The 25247-nt window shown below is 46.3% G+C and overlaps 1 protein-coding gene and 1 non-coding gene across 4 annotated transcripts in view; both read right to left on the bottom strand.

Moving 5' to 3' along the window:
• ATG16L1 (autophagy related 16 like 1) overlaps positions 1 to 24191 on the bottom strand; it is a 37647-nt gene extending 13456 nt beyond the window's left edge. The window contains exons 1-11 of one of the 3 annotated variants that reach the window (XM_008527822.2): positions 23868 to 24191; positions 19804 to 19897; positions 15472 to 15577; positions 14647 to 14720; positions 13488 to 13739; positions 9372 to 9437; positions 6888 to 6974; positions 6170 to 6226; positions 5900 to 5950; positions 5169 to 5271; positions 1977 to 2082 (exon numbers count right to left, since the gene is read on the bottom strand). In XM_008527822.2, coding sequence (XP_008526044.2) covers positions 1977 to 2082; positions 5169 to 5271; positions 5900 to 5950; positions 6170 to 6226; positions 6888 to 6974; positions 9372 to 9437; positions 13488 to 13739; positions 14647 to 14720; positions 15472 to 15577; positions 19804 to 19897; positions 23868 to 23982 — 1111 coding nt within the window. In that variant the 5' untranslated portion in view covers positions 23983 to 24191. The remainder of the gene's footprint in view (positions 1 to 1976; positions 2083 to 5168; positions 5272 to 5899; positions 5951 to 6169; positions 6227 to 6887; positions 6975 to 9371; positions 9438 to 13487; positions 13740 to 14646; positions 14721 to 15471; positions 15578 to 19803; positions 19898 to 23867) is intronic. The other 2 variants (XM_008527823.2, XM_008527824.2) reach the window with 2 other exon arrangements.
• Positions 3964 to 4239, bottom strand: LOC139083736 (small Cajal body-specific RNA 6). Its single transcript, XR_011540642.1, has one exon. It is a non-coding gene; the product is annotated as a small Cajal body-specific RNA 6 (non-coding RNA).
• Positions 24192 to 25247: the final 1056 nt, after the last annotated feature.

The following is a 25247-nucleotide window of genomic DNA, read 5'->3' as shown; positions in this document are numbered from 1 at the left end:
AACACAATGCCAAAATGCAACAAATGACCCATAAATATCATTCTACACAAGAGACTGATCTCAGAAGACCAAGCTCCTTATTAAAGCTGTTTTATCTAGAAGGCGCCAGGGGAGACTGTCCATACCATCTGTATAAGTAATTCCCAATGTTTCTCCTTTTGACAGAATGAGCAAGGACACACGCTCTACTGGGTAGAAAGTGCCATTCATCTGATGTTTTTAAAGGGTAAAAAACAGGACCCCTGAACTATTCCATAAAAGGCCTCTTGGACTTGGTCTCTTTCAAGATTCAATAAATATTAGCCAAGGGGAAAACCCTGAAGACTCAGGAAGTCCTCTGTGGAAGAAAGGCCCTATAAAAAGCTAGGACATGACTAATATTTGTTCCTAAAGACTATAAAAAATGCTGCCAAACATTCTGTTATTTCTGTAGACCGAGTAGAAACATCTCAGTTTATTAACACAAACTCTGTTCTGGCACAAATTATGTCAATATTAATTTTGATTAGTGTTGATTTTCTCTTCAGCAGCAAAAAGACAAGCCTATTACTAAAGGTCGGTATCCCTAATTTTCTTACAGGTATTTTTACTGACCAAGGAGTAAAACAAAAATACCTCCAGCGTTTTCTCTATTGAATTGCAAGGCATAATCAAAACAATCCGCTTAGATTTTTAAAAACCAAATTGCATAAAATTCCTATTCTTATGATATGGATTCTAGCATTGTTTTCTGTAACAGTTTCAGCAGTGATCACTTATAAGGTGTTTCTGGGCACAACGCACACATTTTGATGGGCTTCAACCGGCTGTAACGGCCAGGGATTTAATTACTGAGTCACTTTCCTGAAAATCAAGGCCAGTGAAGACAAGTGTGGTGCTTTACTGATAATCTATTATAATCAAAGGGATAAGAGACTGCTTTTGCCCTGAACACGTCAAAAGCAGCAACCACGCGCTTCTTGAGCGGCTCCACAGCTCAGAGGAGGCCACAGTGGAAAGCGAGGGGCGCAGTCTGAACACCCAGCTCAGGTGCTGGTTCTACTGCTCCCTTGCCAAGGGAATCATTTACTAGCCACGGAAATCAAGCAACTACGGACAAGCAGTGCTTCAGAGTTTCTGTGCTTTCACCTAACAGGGGCGACGCCCACCTTTCTAATCACACAGGGCTCCTGAGATCAGAGGAAGTAACGTGGACACAGGCGCACTGCTGCTCTTTGTGGCCAGACAGTGAGCAGGTATGTGCTACAACTAGGCAAACCTGACAAAGTGGCTCCCATGGAAACCTTCGGCCTCACTGGTGACCTTGCTTTATTGAAAATACGTGTATACTTACATGAATCTCAAGAGGATGAAATTGGGCTATGCCCAGCTTCAGAATTCTGAGACAGGGTTTCATTAACTCCCATTTCCTGTTTTAATGCCATCCCATTTCTGAGTATCTGAGGTCATTTCTGAAACAAGGTCTAATCAACGAGACTGAGTCTTGAGCTTAGGGCCCTTGTCTGAGAAGCTGTTTGTTCAACACATTTTTCCTAGTGACACACCCCTCTTCTCTATTCCCAAGCTCAGATACGACTTGAGTCACTTTTTTCTAGGCTATGGCCGCTGGCATTATTAACTGCATAAAACACAGCTCAAAGCATAGTTCAATTATAGAGTCCATGACTAAGATTTTGTATTTTCCTTCTAAAACCAGTACTGTCTGGGAAGAGGTTCTGATCAGTATATATCTGAGAAAACACAAACACAAACCTATCCATAACTTAACAGCATTTTCCAGTCACTACTTGGAAACCGAGCAGACATCCACTCAGCTGTCAAGAGTGACTGAAATGGAATGATGCTTTGGTCCCATGATTCTTTACACAAAATGCTGGATGTTTTGAGAAGATGAGTGATTCAAAGAATGTGTGAAAGCAAAGTCACCCAGATGTCACCAACACAACTTCCTTCTGTGCACTCCGATGGCATCTCACCTCCAGACACTTCCCAAAGCTTAACCCTCCGATCCATGCCTCCTGTGGCCAGCAGCCGGGAACCTGGACTGAACTGCACAGCGTTCACCTCCCCGTCGTGAGCATCCTGCAAGACAAGCGTCTGTGTCAAACCCAATCACTGTCATTCCCAAGAGGACTGAGCCTGATACAAAGGAACACTTTGGACACCTAATCAAAGGTTAATAAACACCCGCCCTTACAGAGAGGGATCCAATCATAAACTGACTTGGATTCCTAGCCCAGTGTCCCCTAAGATTCTATGATCATTGTATTGTTTTTTTTTAAAGATTGGCACCTGAGCTAACATCTATTGTCAATCTTTTTTCTTCTTCTTCTTCTCCCACACCCCTCAGTACGTACTTATACAGTCTAGTTGCAGGTCTTTTTGCTCGGCTATGTGGGATGCCACCTCAGCATGGCCTGATGAGCGGTGCCACATCCACGCCCAGGATCTGAACCGGCAAAACCCCGGGTGGCCAAAGCGGAGAGTGCGAACTTAACCACTGGGCCACGGGGCAGGCCCCTGATCATTTTATTCTTACAGTTACTAACTGCCTAAAGCTTTTCTTTGCATTAATTTTATTTCTTCTAAAAATAATGCAACTTCAACCTATACTCTACTATGATCTCAACAGCTCAAAAGTAAACCTATGATTAAGTGCCTCTCTTTGGTCTCAAATGCATTAATACTACACACTAAACTACATATGTCAAGTATAGTATGGCTTCTCATGATAAAGCAAGCTTTTATGGCTTTCCGGAGTATATGCAATGCAGTCCAAACATGAGCAAATGCCAGTCCACTGCTTCCCCTCGGTATTATAGTGGGATTCTACGCAGCTCTTTCTGGAGACAACATGGCACTAATGCCTGCAAGCAGTGTGACCACTGCCAAGTTTCATAACTTCCCAAAGCCTCAGTCTGCCCATCTATTAAAAAAAGACTTTGTAAGGTTTGCAGCCTAAGACTGTGCCTGACTGTGAGTAGGTCTTCAATAAAAATAACGGGTTATTTTGGGAGAATTTAAATTCTTCAGAAGGAAATTTCTGAGACTAATATCCACCCTGGAACACATAATCTGAGAAGATGGCTTCTGTGTTCAGGATAAGAAGGGAAACCAAGTAAAAAGCATCCACTCTAGAATGGGAAGAGAATACTAGAAGATGTTGCCATAATCTCTCTCAGAAGACCACGGACACTGAACGATTTATGGATGAGACACAACCTCTGGGATTTGTTTTAAATTGCTGTAGCAGAAGGGGGACAGATACACGAAGATGGGCAAATGTGGCTCACTGAAGCCGCTGACTGGACGGTGGTACCTGGAAGTTCTTTCATCTCTACCTCTGCCTATAACTGAAAAATTCCATATTAAAAAGAAAAAAAAACCCAAGGAAAACGTGGATTATAAATATTAGATCATTAAACAGGTCATCAGGGGGCCGGCCCTGTGGCCTAGTGGTTAAGTTCAGCAGGCTCCTGCTTGGCAGCCCAGGTTCAGATCCCGGACTCGGACCTATACCACTTGTCAGTGGCCACGCTGTGGCGGCGACCCACATACACATGTACCACATGAAGACTGGCACAGATGTTACTTCAGGGCAAATCTTCCTCAAGCAAAAAGAGGAAGACTGGCAACAGATGTTACCTCATGGTGAATCTTCCTCAGCAAAGAAAAAAAAAAAAAGGTCATCAATCACATGCCTAAAAAATCATTTTGGGAAGATAAAATCTAATCTTCACATTTGCTTGGGACTGAAAAACTGTAAGATGCTTGAAATACTGAGAGTGTGACTCTATTAACTGACAGGGGAATAAGCAGCACTTTATTATTACTTTGCTTGGTGACCGGATTTCCCAGCCCCCTCTTGTGGCCCACTGCTCAAAAGCTGTAGGACAGGTCACCAAACCTTTACTCCCCGCAATTCCCTTCTTTTTCTTTTTTATGCTAACTTTCTAAGCAGGAGGTCTCAGATTGAAAACTTGAGATCATGCACCGTCACACCCAGGGCTGCCGCTCATCAATCTCCTGCAGAACTGGTTCTGTTGGATACTTGTCAGCTGTGACCCATTCTCTCTCAGAAACACATGCTGACAGAATCCCCAACTGTCAGCTGCTCCATTATCCCAGACACATGACTTCAGTGTGACAGGAGGAAAAAAATGGGCTGCTGGGAGTTGAGGGCAAGGAAGGGACTGTGACATGAAGTGCAATCAGACCTTTTACCAATCATCATCGACCTCCAGGAGCCCAGGCCCCTTAGGGAATCAGAGGAGCGGAGTGAGGACGAGAAGCAGCCTTAATGGCCCCCAGTCCAACTCTTCCTCCAGAGCAGACTCTCTTGACAATGTCCCAGATGGTCAATCGCTCAGCCAGTTCACTGTGTGGTCATATCTAATTATTAAAGTTCTTCCCTATGCTTGGAACTGAACACACCCCCATATAACTCCATCCACTTTTACAAGAAGTCTTCTCTCCGAAAGCTGGCTCCTCTGACTCACTCTACACAACCCAAGTCAGCCCAACTACCTGGGCTCTCTCTGCTTTTTCTGCTTCACCTTCCACCCCAAATCCCCCGACACATCTGCTAGGCCTGTCCAGGGACTCTACATGTCCCCAGGCTGGTTCAATCTCTGCTCCATCACCCTCGCTGGGATCGGATCATCCTTTAGTACCAGGAGGCAGCTCTGAACTCCAGCTGACAGCCCTGGTATCACAGTGGCTTCTGCTCAGGACTATGTCCTGATTCAAACCATATGCTCCTAATGGTCAGAGGTCATACAGATACAGGTGTAATTCAGGAAGCCAACAGCTGTCCTACTGGGCTTCCATAATAGACTGCCGTCTACGATCTCACTCTAAACTGGAGCCAACTGGTGACAACTGGATGAATTACTCCCCAATCTCTCACCATCCCTGATCAGTCTTCCCTTGCCCCATCTCTCATCGTACTGATCTCTCCCTCAGCCAGCCCTGTGTTAGGAAGAATGGTTGCAACAAGTTCCGTCCTCCACAAATATCAACCCCTTCCATCAGTCAGAGCCAACAGGTGTAAAGCCTGATAGAAATAGAACAATACAAGGCTTAGCTGCAGCAGTGGAAAGGATACTTTAATTGTCGGGCTGTTCCCATACGGAGCTTGGACAGGTTTGGGGATAAACCATACTCACAAAGACGCACAATGCAGTCGTTGGCACCCTCACTTCTTTACTAGAAGCAGGATGAGCATCCACGTTATCCTGGGGTGCTGGAAAGGAAGAGACAGAGCGCCTCCTGAGGAGTAACACGAAGGAGAACATTAGAGAGGACTGCCCAGGCTTACCGTCCGTCAAACCTCAGAAGGGACTCAAAGATGACCTTGGTCAACTGCTTCTTTTCCCTTCTCAACCCTTCAAACCACAGAACAATTCACCAAATTAGAAGCAGCCTCACTCAAATGACAGCTGCTAAGATAGCATATAACCTGCACGCTGCCTGCTAACTCACGGACTCCAAAAGTCAACACTGAAAAGCAGTCCTCAGGAACAGCTGCTTCCTCAGTCAATTAACTGCTAGAAAACTTTCTCAACAGAATGTAACTGCTAGCTCTGAGGAAGCTTGTTGGTATTTTTGTAAAACCACCTTGAGATGATTTCTATGCCTAGTTACAATCGTCCTCAGTATACACTTGTGGTCAAGGCGGAGTGGAACACATGCCAAAAGAAAGAGCAACGAGAGCGTGATTACTGCACAAGGAGCTCCATCAAATCGCCCTGCGCAGAGGGCAAACAGCAGTCCCAGCGACATGCAAAGCACCGGGTTAGCACAGGTACACTCGACGATCGAGGCAGTGAAGCGGTGATCAGTATGATTACCAACGACCCACACTTGCATGCTGGGCTAAGGAGGATAACGTTTTCACCTGGCAGCATCAGAAGAAGAGTGATGTCCCAAAAGGGGAGACTCGGACAGACTAGAGAGTCAGGCCAGAGATCAGCGCGCAGCGAGGTTAAGAGAAGGGAAGTTGAGGAAAAAAGGAAGAAGCTAAATGAAAAGCTGAAATCAAGGCATCTGTATACTCTGCACCACTGAAACTCTGGTGTACGTTTAAAAACGGTAATAAATCATGTACATATACTTAGGTATATTTACACACACAGTAACAAGGGAAGGCGAAGGTTTTCTAACCTACCCAAAGATATTAGTGATAGAATCCAGAAGGCCTCCAGCAGGCTGCGAGAGTCGCTTACTAAAGAGGAGGGGAGGATAGGTTTAAACCTTAGAAACACTTTGCCCAAATAATCAATCAATAAAAACAGTCCACAAAAATAGGTACCAGGGTGCATATTTTCCATTGAGTTCCCAAACCCCAGCCAAGAAACCCAACACAGTATTGAATCACCAGAAAACAGTGGGAAGGTAGGAGGGAAAACCCAGCTGGAAGTTTGAAAAGATACAAGGTTCCCTAGTGTTAAAATAATGTCCCTGGAAATAATGTTTTAGACAATGAAACTAACTGACCTAACCACGTCTGGCTGTCAATAACCAATCCCCATTCTTTTGGTCCTGCTTTAGCAAATAAAAAAAATCCTGGAGCTCAAGTATGAATGAAACAGGACGATCTAAACAATCACCCTGCCTGGGTTTAACTGTCCATCTTTCAGGAAGCCAGTACACTTTTTTCTGTTTACCGGCTAGTAGCAGCACTAAGGGACGGCTCGCCTACCTAAAGGTGACCTGAGACAGACAGGGACACTCAGGAAGTCACAATCCCTGTGGTTGTGCAGGAGGGGCCAGGTGTTCTAGCAACGGGGTCTGAGGGCATCAGACTGTCCTTCTGTTGTGTCCATGAACGTCCTCTGTCAAACTACAGCTCAAGCTCCCCTCTCAGGCCCAACCCGTCTACTTACGTGGCTGCCCTGCTGATGGCTCGCACGGGAGAGGTCTCCTCTGCATGATCGGTGGTTTCATCCACGATGACTTCAATGTCGTCATCCCTGGAAAGAAGGGTGAGAGGCCGAGTCTTTGATCCTGCTAAACAGGAGCTTTGTGATGAGTCTGTCCTGCCAAGGCCACACCATTTCCTAGTCACACACAGCCTACATGAGCTGGCTGTGGTGGTGACGGTTAAGAGGTCTCTGGAGAAAACGGAGGCACTGCCATGCTCTGAGCAACACAAGGAGGAAAGGTTTAACCTGTTCCAATCAAATCCAGAATTCCAACTGAAAATCACCTTAAATGTGAGCTTCTGATCCTTTTAGGTCTAAACACAGCTCCCACTTGGAAAGCAATCAAATAATGGCTTATTAAGTCTATAACCACTAACCAGTACCAACGTAGATTCTGCACATCAGAAGAAGTCTGGTTCGCAGCTGAAAGGCTCCTGCACGTGAACAAGTGGATGGCAGCCCTCATGATAAACAGTTCCCCTGAGATACGCTGAGCGGCACAGAGGATCGGTAGCGGTAGCTACGGAGTGCTAGGAAATGACAGTGTAGGGAGAAGGCCCAGGGGACTAAGAAAAGGGACTGTTAACAGGGCAGGGAAACTAACAGCTGCATTCACATCCCAGTCTTAAATATAACTTTAATAATAAAAACCAGGAGAGCGAAATCTAAACGCAGTTCATTGTTGCCTCTGGCTATTTTGTGCTTAAACACTAGTGCCTCTGACATTTGGGGAGCCCGTCACAGTTCACACGAAGTAATCAAGTGCTAGGAACACGCTCCTTTGCTGTTGTTTATCCCACCGGATGCAAAGCACTTCTGGAATTCCCCCTCCTCCCTGTTTTCCTGGTTGGAGGGAAGGCAAGTAATTATTTTGGTCTTAATGGACTCCCACCAAGTTGCAATCTGCATGGAGAAGTAAAATAACAAAATGTAATAACCTAAGACCATCTCACCTAATTTCCGGATTCATAAGAACCTGAAAGCAAGATTTTCCCAGGATTTATTATCTGGATTACGTAAATATAGACTTAAGAACTTGTTACCTAGCAAGTTAAACTAGGTCGAAGTAAACTTATTTTCCTTGGCTCTTGACTCTCAGATTCTGTGTAAGTGAACCCAGTCTTGGCCAGGATGCAGATGAGAACAAAGGCAGGCCTGAAGATACAGAACACGGCTGAGTGCTCCTTCCTTCTCGGCTGTGGTATGGGGCAGTCACTTGTGTTCACACAAGGGCGACAGCGGACCAGTGGAGACGGTGAGAGTGGCAAATCTTAGCTGAGCCCATGGAAAGGCTTTAAGATAGAATTTTACAGTCATAAAGGTACTTGGAACTGTGCAAAGGCCCAGGGCCATGAAAACCACAGGATGTGGCAACTGGTTATCAAAACCCATCAAAGATGTAAATGTCCTTTGCCCCAAAAACTCTACTCTCAGGGAAGCAAGAGATCAAGAACAGGCCTGTACAGTCTGATAGCCCTAGGTCTGCATCTTAGCTCAGCCCCTTCCTGTGTGATCTTGAGCAAGATGACTGACCTGTCTGTTATACCTACTCACCTGTTTATGCTGGCAAATAGGAGGCAGACAAATGCTGCTTTCGTAAGCTGTTATTTTTACGGAACCGACTCTCATTTCCAGGTCAATTATTTATTTACTCTGTAGTTTCGGGAAAATAGATGAGATTCATTTTCCACATCTGAGAGTATAGAAGAAATGTACATATGCTACATCTGAAGCAGAGGCTTGGTATAAGAGCCTTTGTTTTCTTATAAATGAAGAGCTTTGTCCGGTAGGCGACTCCTAACTGAATTTAAACCACTCTCCTCCATTTATAAGGAAGCAATCAACATTTAAAAAAATAGTGGATCATAATTCTAACACTATATTCCAGAATATATTTCAATAGAAAATACCTACTGAACTAGAGCAAAGGGAATTTAGTTATTAAAATATCCACCACTCTTAAAACAAAGCTTCAAATCTTAGGGAAGATCTTCCATCCCAACTCCAGATGAGAAAAAGCTCCAAACTGATTCAATTCCTTTTGTTCCAAGAGATCCTAGTTTTCACTTACGCTTCAGAAGTTTGTCCAAACCTCCACTTAAAGTCACAAACCAAGGAGAGAGCAAGAGAAAGAACCCAGGCCCAGCACTACACTGCAACAGCCCCAACGAGGGGCAGAAAACGGATCAACATGTCAACAGGAAGACAGTGATGCTGCCACTTGTTAAGGCTGCAGAAGTCAGAACTCATGCAGCTGATGAGGAGCATAAACTGGAACAACTTTCTGGAGGGTAATGAGTTTTTTAATTTTCTCCCTTAAACCTTCTGGCTTTCTTTCTCAGATCTACACAATGGTTTTATAGCAATAAAAATATTATAAAACTATTTAAAAAGAGCAAATCAAATTATTAAGAGCACAGTTTTGATTCATGTATCTCTACTTACTGTTCAACTGGTAGAGGTTCCTTTGCTGCTTCTGCAAGCTCTTTCTGTAGCCGGGCTTGGCGCCTCCTATTTTTAAGAAAGCCCATTATTTATGTCTGCTTAAAGAAAACATAGAGTTTTGGCTCTCAATAAACTACCAGTTCTGATAACACATTTGAATATTCAGTGCTTGTTAAATAACAGCTACCTTGGACAAAGACACCAAAGGCCCAAAGCCACGCCTGTAACATGAGCAGGGCTCCCATTACAAAGGACTGCAGAGCAAAGCCTGGAGGGATTATGTTATTAGAGAAAGCAGAGACCCAGCAAGGGAGACGCCTGCCTTCTGTGGGGACCCAGGCCCTCAGGACAGGAAGACCCATGCAGTTTATCCAGGGTCACTCACAGCCCACTTAGTTTTCTACAGCAAATCATCTTACACTAACATACCAAGAGCAAGAACAATAATAAAGATTTACTTAGAACTTCCTGGTACGTGGCACGGTTTTATTGTTTGACAGGTTTTAAGTTACTTTTTTAATCCTTATAACAATGCTTTGAGGTTAAGTTCTATTATTCCCATTTTACAGAGGAGGGAACTGAGGTACGGTGAGATTCCTGAACTGTCAAAGTGTACACAGCTTCCATTTACTAAGGCTGGACACCTCAGTCTCAGCTGTAGCAAAATTTTTCCGCAGTCAGCAGTCGCATCCGCTCTCCCCCCTCTCAGAACTATTTCTGGCTCTCCTTCCCAAGTCCTAAATTCAGCAGCTCCCTAATTTCTAACCTCGGCCTCGTTCTCTTTTCTGTGGCAGTTTCACCTCCAAGTGTGGCTTTACTCTCTTTGTGAAGGACCCCCAATCCAGAACGCTAGCACTGCTACTGAGCTCCAGTCAAGAATCCTGCTGGAATTTTTTTTAAAGCTTCTACCACAGTGATAATTCCCAAAATGAGGAAAAGTGCTCTGGGTGGCATATCAGAATCAGGAAGGGATGAGGTTGTAGCTTGAAAAAGTGCATTACACTCTTAATTTTATACCTGCAAGATGAAATGTAAGGGTTTTTGTTGGTTTGTTTTTGGTGAGAAAGATTGGCCATGAGCTAACATCTGTGTCCATCTTCCTCTATTTTGTATGTGGGATGCCGCCACATGGCTTGATGAGCAGTGTGTAGGTCCATGCCCAGGACCTGAACCTGGGAACCCCGGGCAGCAAAAGGGGAGCACATGAACTTAACCACTACGCCATAGGGCCAGCCCCTGAAAAGTAAGTTTTACAAGACAAACAACAAAAAATACAGCTTAACAAATTTTTCTTAGCTGGAATAGAAGACCTATGAACTATTTCTGAAGGAAAACCAGAATCTTAGTGGTAACACTCCTCTACCAGAAAGGCACCTGTCTGAAAAGGCGGATAAGGAGAGACCCAAGGTCACAGAGAGAAGACACACCTGCAGGCTGGCCTTCAGCTGAAAGGAAATGTCCTTCTTTAAGAGCTCACACATTCCCCGAGTATGTCTGCCACAGCAGCCACCGTGCCTGACTGTGGGGACACTCCTCAGCCTAATGAGGGGGGCAGAACATGAAGAGCTATTTCAAAACAGCGTGCTCTGCAAGGACCCAGGGAAACAAAGGCTGCTGGAAGGAGGACATCCAACCTGGGGGGTTGGCAGGAAGGGGCGAAGCTTCTGAGGAGGAGCAGAAGCCATCTGAGGGAAGGAATGAGGCAGAGAAGTCCCGTGCCTCACATCCCATTTTCATGAGAAAGTCTGAATTACTCTCCTGCTCCACTGTGGAGCTCAAAGCCGCCTCCTCAGCCTGCCCACTGCTCCCTCAAGCAGCTTTTCAATACGCAGCACGACAACTCCCAGGTAACCCTGCTGTCTTCACCACCCTCAGCTGCCTACGAGCTCCACGGCATAAGCCAGGCCATCTGACTGAAAGTAGACATGAGACAGAAAGAATACAAAAGTCATGTTTTCTTAACACAACAGAAACTTAAGAAAGTTAGAAAATATAGAAAAGTGTGAGAAAACAGAAACTATAATCTCGCCACCCAGAAATAACACTATTAACAATATAATTCCTTCTAATCTAACTCATGTAAAACATGGATGTTGTAGAACAAGATTTTATATTAACATTATATTAACTTATGTATTTTATTATACATATTAATATGTATTTACTATACATATACATACTGAGGGATACACTGCTTGTAATTTGTCACTTCCATGAATAATGTGCTAACACAAAATATTTGTGAACAAGTCTCATTACTTCCTTAGGACGAAGTCCAACAAGTTGGAACACTTTTCAGGCCCCCGGACATCCCCAAGTGCCCTTCAGGAGGTTGTAGCAGTGCCCTTTCCACCAGCAACATGAGGAGCCCTTTTCCCCGCCTTCTATGAATTACCTATGCCTTATGTCCACCTGTCTGAGTGCTCACCAATTCCTTACTTTATCCTAAGAATATTTATTTTATAATAGCATATCCTAGCTGACTGTTTTAGTGTTCTTTGATGTTAAGAAACCTAAAAATTTTATACAGTCCACTCTTTTTTTTTTTTGAGGAAGATTAGCCTTGAGCTAACATCTGCTGCCAATCCTCCTCTTTGTGCTGAGGAAGACTGGCCCTGAGCTAACATCCATGCCCATCTTCCTCTACTTTATGTGTGGGACACCTGCCACAGTATGGCTTTTGCCAAGCGATGCCATGTTCACACCCAGGATCGGAACTGGCAAACCCTGGGCCACCGAAGCAGAACCTGTGAACTTAACCTCACTGCGCCACCGGGCTGGCCCCGACAGTCCACTCTTTATTTCCATTACTTTGAAAGTTTAGAAAGCCCTCCAAAACTCCTCTTTAGGAATTTTTCATAAAATAGTCACGTTTTTTACTTCTACTTTATGGTTTCAGCTTTTCTACAAATTTTGAAATCTACTTGACTATATTATTTAGTAGGGTTAGTGCCCATTATTCTTCTTTAAGTCTTATTTTCAGTTATTCATTCCCTCAGATTAACTGCAATAATCTTTTCCAATTCTAAACTACTGGCGTGGGGATTTAAACTCTTAACGTTCTAATCTCTGTTGAACTCTTATTACTAGTTTCTCAGTTGGTTTTCTTAGATTTTCTAGGTGGATAATCATAACCTCTCCTTTATTCTAGTGACCCCGCATTTGGTGTCCTATCTGGTTGATCGGCCAAAACACCTCTCTGAGTCTCGAGAGGGCGCCCTTCCGTCTCCTGCTGCTGGTATTGACGGGCGCGTCTGGAGGAGGGCGCCCTTCCGTCTCCTGTTCCTGGTACTGATGGGCATGTCTGGAAGAGGGTGGCCCTTCACCGCCCATGTACTAGACTCTCTGGGGGGAATTTTCAACACACAATTCCCTCCATCCAGACTCCAACTCCAAGTGTCCTGGGTGGGAGGCTTCCCTGCTAAGTACACTACTGGCTCTTGGTTACAAACAGGTGTTTTTATTGAAAGGTACCACCCCCCCCCCCAGGTTAAGGGTTTTTATCAGAACTAGGAATTGAGTCTGAGCAAATGGCCTTTTTCGGATCTACCAAAGTGGTCATATAGTTTATCATCTAATGTGATACATATAATTGATTTCCCAACAAACCATCTTTTAATTCCTGGCATAAATCCTAGCAGTATTGCAGTCAATTTTTTTAAAAAGCACCACCAAATTTGATTTGGGAATTTCACATCTACATCCATGTGACGCTGGACTATAGCCTTCTTGTATACCAGCAAGATCAGAATTTTTGGTACAGGTCTGAGCAGTTTTATAAAATGGAGGGAAGGGCAATTCAATCTTTTTCTAATTTTGGTTTAATTTATATTGTTCAAGAATGAGCTTTTCTCCTTGAAACAATAGAACTCCTCACTGGCAAAAATAGTAGGAGCCAAAGCCCTCTGGGGAAGTAATCCTTTGCTGAGCTGTAAGAATGTTCTCATAAACCCCAATCTCCTTTATATCCACCAGTGCAATTTCTAGTTTTGTTAGTGTTTTCTGGTTTCCCCCCCGACCTGTAGTTAGAGCTGTCGGGTTTGTTTCCTTCCTTTCAAAGAACGAGGTTTTACTTTCCTAACACTGGACACCAGCAACTGTGCACTGAGCTCCCACCTTGAATCCTTCTCATTCTCTGCATTTAGGCGGTTGGCTTCCTGGGCTTTCTCGGCCATCCATCGGGTGACCAGCTCCTGGTTCTCCTCAGTGGTTTTCCTCAGTTTCTCCTCCAAGGCCGTAAAAGTGATCTGCAGGGCATCATATTCATCCTTCAGGGTCTGATTGGCTTTCTCAAGGTCCTGCAGCTTACTGCGCAGTTCTTGGCACTCTGTCTCTAGGTCAGAGATGGTCTGCAAGCATTCTGCAATTCTGAAAAGCATGATATGCAGAGGAGGGATGGGACCGTGCAGGAGGCTGGCACCGATGGCAGAGGGCCAGACCGGGTGCCCGAGCTGCGAACCTGGGCACCAACAATAACCTCAGCCATCACACAGGCATGACGTGGCACACTCATGTTTATCACATCTCACTTAGCTAAGCCCAGCCCCACTGGTTCACAGGACAAGCCCAACAGGAGAGGAAACACCTAGGGTGAAATTCATCCAGACTGACTAGTTAAAGCACCTTTCAAAAAGCAGGTTTGAAGAGGGAGCTTTCGATACTTAAACAGAGTGGTAATGGGGGCTTCAAAGGAGGCTGGCAATCCACCAGCTCCATCATTCCCTGCGTGAGAACATCTGAGCAAGTCCTCCACCTTTCCAAGCCTCTAGACACCCTGTTCTGCACAGTACGGAAAGAGGCACAGACGAAACCCAGACTCCCCTTCCAGCTCAAAGTCCTAGGACTGAGAGCCCCTGTTTATCTTGTCTATCAGGCTTCTCCCTGGTCAACAATAATCCTGCTCACAAACTCATCTCTGTTCCCAAAGGCCACACACTCGGACATCTTGGCACAATCTCTACCACACAAGATACCAGCCCCCATATGCAGTGGCCACAGGGAGAACCGTGAATGCCTCGGGGACACCTCCAAGGGCCAAGGTTACTTCCCAGGCGTATGCTGGGAACCTGGAGCCTGAGGGCACTGTCCCGGCCTCTCCCACCCTTGGAGCAGGTAGAACAGGATCCCAGCTGTGCACGCACAGAAAGGAAACTCTTGCTGAGTCCAGTGCGGCTACTGTTTGCCACCAGTCACCAGTGGCCCGCTCACAAGAGTACAGTAAAACAGGAGTTGTGATCCCAGAACCAGTCCCAAAAAAGGTGTCGTCTCTACTCACTTTGCTTCATTCATCTGCATCTCCCGGTCCTTCTGCTGCATTTGGTTATTCAGGTCAATCACCAACTGAGCTAACTTTGGAGTAAACAAGAACATTTTCATAAATTAGCACCTCAGTTGGGAACTAAGTAATAGTGGGTTATTTCATGTGTAAGAAAGAAATGTTGCCCGTGGGGTTGGGCCAAGGCGCCAAGAAGAAAGAAGCTGGGTGGCAGAGAGGAGCTGAAGGGCCTGGGTTCACTCACGGGAACAGTGTGTGCTGTTCGCCGCTGAGGGCAGCCTTGGGTGGGTGAGAAGTGCTCTAGGTGACCGCCAGGTTCCTGCTGAGGACACCTGTCTAGCCCTCCACCCTGGCAAACTATTCAGACTCTTCAGCTGATGAAATGATCCATTCAGCTGAACTGACAGTAAACTATTTTTTCATAATTTGCCATCAGACCACTGTCCAGAGTAAACACGGCCCAGGACTTAATCCTTTCTCATGAGTTTTTCTGAAACTGCAGGGTTCATTCTCAAAAGCTTATGAAGGTGTAAGACCTTCAGTGGCCCAAGCCTCCTTTCATTACAGTTTCTCCACTCGTACCTTTCACGCCATGTTGGAACATGACAACCGGGTAGTTATCTCAATAGCTGGACAAAAAATAACCTCTTACTGATGGAGGTAGAGACATCATATCTTTCCAGTTGTTTCATTTCCACAGATGGAGCTGATGATGCCATATGTAGCCAAGACAGCTGCAAATTCTAGTGGAAGGGCCTGCCCGCCCATCCTCCCCACCGCAGGACCCGCACAGAGCAGAGGACAGACGAGAGCAGCTATCTCTACCTCTCCACGTTTCTTGTGTAATTCAGTCAGTTCTTCCTGGTGTTTAATCCTCAGCTGGGCCATTTCCTGTAGCTGACTATCATTCCACGCACCGTCATGTCCAGGACTAAATCCCCAAACCAGGCAGATGAAAAGAACATCCAAAAAAAGAGAGGAAAAAAAAATCAGACCCCAAACCCCTTCAATCAGGCAGTGGAACAAGAACTTCAGAATTTCAAACCTTTACGTGACAACACAGCCACGAAAGCCATTCAATTCCTCCAGGCAAATGCAGTTTTAAGCCACTACAACCCTGAAGTAGAAAGTAGGACATATGAGGCCCGCGGTAAATAAGCCAACCACAACCCAAACCACCAGTCGTGTCAGCAATGAAGGACGGGTTCCAGAACGAAGTTTTGGTAAACAGGGAAGAGACAAGGAGGTCCACCTACTCGGTAAGTATCTGAGTGCCAACTATGTACCAGGCACGGTTCCTGGAGCTGGGGGGAAGGCAGCGAAGACAATCTGCTCTCACGCAGCTGACAGTCAGTGAAGAGCAGACAATGAACAGTGCATCCAGGTGGTCAGATGTGCTGTGAAGGAAAACTAAGCAGGGTAAAGAGGGGAACAGGGCGACAGGGCTCCCATCCTTTGGAGGGTAATCAAAGAAGGCTCCAAGAGGTGCCCCACGATTGGAGAGTGGATAGAAGCGAGGAACAAGTCACACCACCCCTGGGGGTGGAGCCCTTGTGAGCAGAGGAACAGTAAGTGTCGGAAAGGCCCGGAGGCAGCCACACAGCCAGTGTACTCAGGAGGAAGGGCGACTGGAGCCCCTGGCGCAGCAGGCGGTACGGGAGATGGGTCAGGGAGGGGTGGGGAGATCACGCGGAGCCTTAGAGTTCCTCTGAGGACCGTGGCTTTTACTACACACGACTGGAAGCCATTGGAGGGTTCTGAGCAGAGGAATGCCGGATCCAAGGGATCGCTATGTTGCTGGGTGGACGGCAGACTGCAGGCGGCACGGGTAGAGGCAGGGAGACCAGTTACAGGCTACCACACAGTGCAGACTCGAGAGGGCAGCTCCGATCAAGGTGGTGGCAGTGGAGGTGGGGAGATCGGGCAGATCCTAGCTAGATCGATTCTGAAGAGAGACCACAGAATTCGCCTTTGATGAGAGGTGGGGTATGAGAGAAAGATGACTCTAAGGCTTTCAGCCAGAGCAACGTTTCAGCCAGATGAAATGGAGGCGTCACCTCCTGAGAGGGGAAGAACGACGGGGAAGAGCAGGTCTCGGAGGCCTGAAGGATTCAGTGTGGACATCCAAGTGGGTATGTCTAGTGTGAACTGGATGTTAGAACCTGAACTTCAAATAAAGAGGTCCAGGCTAGAGACTGACATGTAAAAGCTGTCGGCAAACAGCTGTACCTGAGGCCATGGACTGAGTTCAGATGACCTCAAGAGTCAATGGAGTTTTGGAAACTCTGCAGGGGTTTGCACACTAAATCAGAAACAGCAGTAGATGAGTAGACCTGGGGATTCACAGTTTAGGAGAAGGGTTTGGGCTGGAGCTACAGATATGCATTATCAGACTATAGCGAGTAGCTGACACCATCATCCAGGGAAAGCAGAGAGAGAGAAGAGGAAAAAAGCTGGAAAACTACGATACCGGTATCTGAAGGGAGGGGAGAGAACCTCCTCCTCTACATGTCCTATCATAAATAAAGGGGGCAAAGGGGGCAGGATGATGCTCCCTCCTAATTTTATGCTTGATCTACACTAGTATTTACTACACGTTCTAAGCAAATATGTCACCCTCTGAGGCAACCCAGTGCTTTCTCAATCTCAGCCCATGATGCAGAAGCCAAGAGAATAAAGTGGAACATCCCTTCCAAGAAACCATCCTAATTAGGCAGAAGAACCAACAGGCCTGGGTGACTGACTGCATATGGCGATTAGAAGGACTAGAAATTATTTTCATCAAATCCCTTTATTTTAATGCAAAGCAATGTGGAATATGCAAAATGCAAAGCTGGTCCCTTCTTCCAAGGAGCTGGGATTCTAGAGAAGAGATTAAGGACAGCAGAGCAAGGTCACTCATTCCACAGCTCAAAGCCTCCTACCACTTCCAATCTTAATCACAATGAAGCCAAATTCCTTACAGGAGCCCACTAATAGCCTTCACCAGGGAGACAGACAAATCACCCAGAGGGCAGGTCTACACACAGAGTCCTGGGCCCACCCCAGGCGCAGCAGATGTGAGATAAGGCCAATCCCCTGTGTTTCCAACATGCCCTCGGGTGAGGCAGCTAACTCACAGGCACTCAGAGTGCCATGGACTGAAGCAGTGGTTCTCAGATAGTCAGACTCACCTAAAGGGTTTCTTAGAGCGAATTACTAGGCACCACTCCCAGAGTTTCTGATACAGTAGGTCTGGGGTGGGGCCCAAGATTTTGCATTTCTCACAATTTCCCAGATGCAGTCCAGGAAGCATACTTAGAAAACTATCAACTATTTCCAGGCTGAAGAGTTTAATCTATTCAGAAGCAAAGGGATTAAAACACTTAAGAGGGGAGTCAGATAACTGATGCAGATAAAGCTTTTTAAACAGGGTGTGTCTTAAGATTAATTAGGACAGAGGGGCAGGATTTAAGGAGAGACAGAAGGAGGGAGAAGAAAACCAATTAGGCACCCATCTTCCGTGGTGCACTATCACACTAGCATTGGCCTCCCCACTAGACTCAGTTACTTGAGCAAGGACTCTGCCTTGCTCCTCTCTGCAGCCTTAATGCACAGCTCACACTGCAGTCACCAAATGTCTGAGTGGACAAGACTCCTGCCTGCCACAGTCCAGGGATGAACACATAGATAATAAACCAAGGGGGTGGCAAAATTAACGTAAACTAAGAGACAGATGCACAGGAGACTGTGGGCAAAGCAGCAACGGGCCTGGGTGACCGACTGCGTGTGGGCAGGGGGAGGATACTGAGGGAAAAAGGAATCATCGATGACTTGTGGAAAATACGGATCCCATTAATAGAAACAAGGCAGTCAGGAGGAGAGGCCTGACTGTGGACACAAGTGTGCAGGAAAGGAAGGACCCCCAACTAAGGAGCTCTTATCACCCCAGTGATGTCCAGTCAAAGGAACTGTCAGATATAAGATACAGGAATAGTCACCGAGAGTCTAACCAGATAGAAGTAAAACGTTTTAAGTTTCCAATTGATTGAATTTAGATGAAAAAGGTAAAATGGCACTCTCTACACCTAAAATTGACCAAACACTACAACTACTATTTTCAATACTACGGAAGACCTCTCAGAGACACAGCCAGGCACGGTCTCCTGTGTTGTTACGAAGCAGGGACAGAACCTGGGCCGGGCCCTCCATCCGTCTTTCCCACTCTGGTCTGCCAGGAGATGTCCTCAGCAGATGAGGAAACATGGACGGCAGGTGCTTATACGGCAGATTCAGCTACAGGAATAAACACACCGCGCTATCCCTAGCATTTCTGGGTTTTTAAAAAAAAAAAAAAAAACCCTAAATTACTATCAACTTTATTTTCACAATTGCTAAATGTTAACTGATATGCAATACACCTAGGTAGATTTTAGAGCAATAATGGGTACCGTTCCCATACAAACCATCCAATTTAACGTGCAAACACGATGAACATACAGAAAAAGAGGGCAGTAAGACTCTAGAGTGACTCCATTTAAGCTGTTTTGATGAAGTCTGGCCTTCAGATTTTTTGAATCCTGACCCTCAAAAAAAAAATACAGTTTACAAGAAGAGCCCAAGTAAATACAGCAAACTCTCTATCACAAACACATAGGTGCATATTTAATGAAACAATACCCTTCCTATTACAATGCAGATTTTTCCTGTTCTTAACAAAAAAAGCTTCTTGCAACCTGCTAGTCTGATTTCACAATCTACTAAAATATGTTGAAAAACTGAACTACAGACCTATCTTGTATAAAAACCAATTCATGTTTCTGAGTCAATCAATCCTGCATTAACAAGATCCATGTAAATCTGCTTAAGAATGCTTACTTGTCTGATTATTTCGAAAAAGTGAACTCTGGTAGGCCAGAGGAGGAAGTGGCCTAGTTACCCACCTAAAGCAGCTTCTCAATCTTACAGCATTACGATCAGCCTTCTGGGTGGGCAGGGACCTTCAGAAAAACCATTTTAGTTACTTGGCTTCAGCAGTTCTTATTTGAAAGAAGCTGACAGAAACTGGAGCACAGAAACAGAACCTGGTTTGCTTCTGAGTTAGAGAAGTGGTAAGTGAACCGAGACAAATTTCAATTAAGGAGGAGATACAAGCAAGACAGGATAGTTTCAAAATACCTTATCTCATGCCTGTTTGGTGTGTCATGCTTGTCAGCTTGTAGCTTATGGGCCAGCACTGAATGAAGATCTGACTTCTCCAGCAACTTGTTATCTAAAAAAAAAAAAAAATCAAGTAATTTATTATAACCTATGTACACTTTATGTTTACTATCTTATAAAGATTCAGACTAAAAAATAACCAGAAGATGACTGAGTAGTTTTCACTTTTATTAGGTGTCAAAGTATCATGTACTGCACTTTGTCACCGATTGTAGCAATCGTCCAAAATGCAGACACGCACACTCCTTGGATATACCCCAGACTAGGCATGGGCAGCCCTGCCAAAGGAACCTGTGGGAATACCCCTGCAAGAATGTCCCCCTATTAAAGGCAGTCAAACATGCTTTCTACTCCCAGTCACCTATTTGTACCCCAGGAGGAAAAAGTAAAAAACATAGCAAAACACAATGTAAACATGAAATGCTATGCACCTCTCAGTAATACGAGAACTTTACCTTATTATTACATTTGGAAATTTTTAAAAAATTTTTCCTTTCTATCCCAAAGCCCCCCGGTACATAGTTGTGTATTTTTAGTTGTGCATCCATCCAGTTGCGGCATGCGGGATACTGCCCCAGCATGGCCTGATGAGTGGTGCCATGTCCGCGTCTAGGATTCGAACCGGTGAAACCCTCGGCCGCCTAAGCAGAGCATGTGAACCCAACCACTCGGCCATGGGGCCAGCCCCTACATTTGGAAAATTTAATTTTTAGATCAGGGCACTAGGGATACAAATAGGAACGAGAGGCCCTGACCTCAAGGAGCTCAATTTCTCGGATGGTTTCACAAGGGAAGATGACAGTCCAGGCAAGACTAGAAGAGTTGTCTAAATGGCCAGAAAGAAACGTTGGAGCCAACACACGCACGGGCAGGATGAGAAATTCAGACCTTTTCTCACTGGCAATGGGGAAATAAGAGATTTGACAAGCAGGCAGTGACATGAACAGGTATTTATTAGTAAGAAGTCAAACATCGGGCTGTGTAACGGTTAAGTTGGTACGCTCCTGCTTCAGTGGCCCAGGGTTTGCAGCTTCAGATTCCAGGTGCGCAGCTACACGTGGCTCATCAGGCCATGCTGCGGCGGCATCCCACACACAAAGGAGAGGAAGACTGGCAAGAGGTGTTAGCTCAGGGCCAATCTTCCTCACACAAAACAAAAAAGTCAAAGATCATTCTGAGGTTTCTTACTCAGGCAACTGGGCAGAAGATGCCAAGGTTGTCAGAGAACAACAAGAGTGGACAGCGTAAGGAAGAAAATGAGTTCTCTTTCTGAATGTGATAAATGTGAATTCCAATTCTTGCTAGAAATGACATGTAAGAATGACAGGCACACAGGGGGCCAGCAGGTCAGATGTGGATGGGAGTTACGCTAAGGAGAACAAGAAAGCAACCATGGGAAACTTGCAGAAAGGCTACACCTGATGGGGGTGTCACATCTCCCAAAAGTCTGAGATTAGAACTGCTCTAGAACAAAATTTTGATAGGGTTATGCCAGTGACTACTCTTGTTAGAGGAGCTTATCTTTTCTCTTTTTTTTTTTTTTTTAAAAGATTTTATTTTTCCTTTTTATCCCCAAAGCCCCCAGTACATAGTTGTATATTTTTAGCTGTGGGTCCTTCTAGCTGTGGCATGAGGGACGCCACCCCAGCATGGCCCGATGAGCGGCGACATGTCCGCGCCCAGGATCCGAACCAGTGAAACCCCAGGCCGCAGGAGCGGAGTGCGCAAACTTAACTACTTGGCCACGGGGCGGCCCATATCTTTCCTCTTAAAGTAGGACCCTCTTGAGTCCTACTTCTCCTTGATATCTGAAAACGGAACTCCTGGGCAGAAATAGAACGACTCTCTTCATCTCTATTAATTTAATGAATTAGCCCAGCAGAACAGGGAAGTGGTTTCAATCTTGGATATTCACCAGTGTCAAAGAATTCTAATAAGATCTTCAAAATGTTACACCAGAGCTGGGTGCCCTAGGATTACATTAGGTCTCTCAAAAGACACGAGGTATTCAAGAGGGATCCTTCCTACTAGTTCTTCTCACTAAGAAGAAGAATGGAGACCGAGGGAAGCCACTCCTGTCCCCACAGCCTCTCTTCAGGCTGACAGGCAGGAACTGCACAGGAAACACTGGGTTGAATGAGGGTCAGAGCGTGACTGGCCTGGGAAGGCTGGAACGAGGAGTGGGGGTGTTCCACAGTCAAACTTTGAAGTGATCTCTCTATTGTCAATCCCCAGCCTAAAGAGATTTTAACAGGCAGAAGTTGTCTTACTCTCCTGCCCCCGTAACTGGCTGTCACTCAGTCTCCTCTCCTAGCCCCTCAAGCACACACTAATCGCCTTTTAAAGCTATTTGAAGATGTGTTCCCTCTCTAGGATCCATTGCTCCCCACTTTTCTCCTGCATCCTCCCACCCCATCAATATGTCCATTTTCAATGCAGAAACACCATTCCACTTGTGTCAATGCAATTACAAACGCCTTCCGTTTATAGACAAGTACAGAGATGGCTTTGAAAGCACTCACACACTATTTTTATGAAGCAGGTAGGGCAGGTTTCACCCCCATTTTATAGATGCAGCAAATCAGACTCAGAAAGTAAGTGAAAGAATTAATAAAGGAGTGAGTGGAAGCACACCTTCAGCCCAATTTGCCTTGCAATGTGCACCAGCTTTTAAAGAACAGGCATTTAATAAACACCTGATGACCTGAGTGTACACAACCTATGAGAGCATCACGATTGAGCAAGAGAGGTTTCTTATGCTTCTGGCTTTCTGAAAGAGCACTTGTCTGCCAGGGCCTCTTAGAGTATAAGGAATGAGCACAACAGCGGAGCATCGTCCCCCTTTCTTACTATCTTTGTTAAGAGAACGGGCTCAGCGAAAAGCAAGGAAAGGACATTTCCCGGGGGGACCCAGTGAGAAAAGTAGATACCAAATGCCCAAGTTAGGAGCCATTAAGTCTGCGTTCAAATCCAGGCCCCACCATTAACCTGCTGTGCCTCCCTAGAGAACCTACTAATCTCTCTCAGCCTTGGTTTCCTCATGTGTGAAAACGGCAACAACAGGACCTACTTCATAGAATTTTCGAGAACATAAAGTGAAAAGCACATGCCAAATATTTGCCACAGCACTCAAACTTGTCTGCACATTAGAATTACCCGGGGAGCATCAAAAAAATACTGACACCTGTGTTCCAGCCCATATGCTGCGATTTAGTTGGTCCGGGCTTAATTTTTAAAAGATTCCCACGTGATTCTAAGGTGCAGCTAAATTTGGGAACCACTGATTTAGCACAATCTGAATTCAATAAAGGCAACCTATGACTGTGAATCCCATCATCAACATAACGTAAGAGACTTGTTAGGCTTACTTCAAGGGGTAGATGGAACCATAGGACCGAAGAGTACCCGTTTCTGCCCCCAAATGGGTCATGACCTACGGTAAGATTGGGGGGAGCGGCAAGGAAATGCTAAGACGTATCCAAGGGTACAAACGTTTTTGTACCCAAATTGCACCGGGAATGGGGGGGGGCACCATCTCTTTCATATAGAAGTTTTCAGTAACAGTAAAGACTATCACGTCCCTACTAAAAAAGGGTGTTAAGAGTCACATGTCTAACAGTCAAAGAACGCCAAGGTGGAGTTAGGACGAGAGGTCTGAGGAAATCAAGGCCGAACGTTTCATTACACTCAGAGCACGACGTTAACCGCGCGAGTCGATGCTTAAAATCAGCGCCTGTTTCAGTAACACGATGCGCGCAACGGGACGTTTCTGGAACCTGCCCATTTAAGTGCATCAGCACTGTGCGAGCTGCTGGGATTTACAAACAGAAGCATGAGCGGTGCCCGCCAGAGAAGAACACACAGCTCAGAAAAGGAAACCCTCTGCGGTCACCCCAAAGACAAAGTGAAGAGAAGAGGAAAAGATGTGAAAAGGGGTGGGGCGCCGGGGCAGCGCGGGGCTCGGCCCCGGGTTCCCGCCGGTGCCCCGCGTGCTTCTGCCCGACCGCCCGCCAGCTGCTCACACTGCAGGATGATCTCTTCGAACGCCTGCCTCTGCAGCCGGTCCCGCCGCCTCAGCTCCTCCGCGATGTGGCGCTTCCAGCGGGGAAAGTCGGCGGCGCGGAGGCCCGACGACATGTCGCGCGCTGCCCCGGCGCCTTAGCGCCACCAATCCGAGCGGAGGCTGGCGGCCGCGGCCCGCGGCATGAGGCTACCGGCGGGCGCGGGCCGGCAGCTTCAACACTCAGCTCCACGCACAGGCCGCCCCCGAGGCCATCCGGAACGGCCTTCCGGCTCCCGCCGGAAATGACTTTCGTGAGGACCGGAAGGCCCGCCTCCTCGCCGACGTCTTGCGCCCACGCACGCACGAGGCCGGCGCCAACGGAGGGCGCTCGCTAATGACGCCCTCCCGAGGCCGGAAACTCGCGGGGCAGAGAGGCGGCCGCTGGGAGGCGTTCGGGCCGCGCTGGAGGCTCAGCCCAGGGCGGGAAGGAGACAGGAAAGGGGCCGCTTCCGCCCGCCTGCTTGCCTTTCCGGCTCTGCTCTACCTCATTTTATATTTTCTTTCTTGGCCTGCCTCCCTTTTCTTCATCTCTCTTTGCAAGCAGAAGTGGGGTCCATCCCCACATTGTAACCGTGTGATCGTAGATGAGTGACAACCTCCCTAAGCCTCAGTTTCCTAATCTGTAAAATGAGGACCGTGATGATACGTACCCCACGGGGTTGCCGTGAGGACGAAAAGGCATAACCTATGTAAGGCAGTTAGCACTGTGCCTGGCACACGATGAGCCTAACTTTACCTGGACACCAGGTATCCTTCCTAGGTCGACCCGGAGTCTGGCCGCTTTAGCAAGAGCGACCCACTGACCTTGGAAACAGGTTTTTTGCAATGAAGAAATGGAATGCAAAGAACAGCTGAGAAAGAAGGGAAGAGATTGGCCATGTTAATCATTAGAAGCCTAGAAATTATCTGTGATCTCACAGTAAGTGGGTCCTTGGAAAGTAATCTAGGGGTGGGGATACACACAGGACTTTGAAAGAGGAAAAGGACAGTAGATGTTGAAAGGAGTCCATGGAAGATGCAGACTCCGGAGAAGATGGCGTTTGTCAACTCAGCGGAAGGGAAAACCACAATCTGTTATAGAATCATCTGAGCTCCATCTGCCTTTGACAAGTTAGTGAATTTACTGCAGGAAAATGGAACTGGACAAAGTAGGAGGCCAGAGGAGAGAAAAGGAATGTCAGAAACTGCCTTCTTTAATAGTGTGTCTCAGACCAGAGGGAGATCCTTCAGAGACAGTTAGGAAAGCCTTTCCTCTCCTATGGAGCCCCGGAGTGGGACAGCCAGGCGTCTAGAGCTGAGGTTACAGATATTTCGTTGGCCGTCAGTATGGTGTGATCTG

Source organism: Equus przewalskii, chromosome 5, assembly GCF_037783145.1.
Source record: "Equus przewalskii isolate Varuska chromosome 5, EquPr2, whole genome shotgun sequence".
In the NCBI taxonomy this organism is placed as follows: domain Eukaryota; kingdom Metazoa; phylum Chordata; class Mammalia; order Perissodactyla; family Equidae; genus Equus; species Equus przewalskii.
Note: the sequence above shows the minus strand (reverse complement) of the source record. Positions and strands in the feature narration are given on the sequence as shown.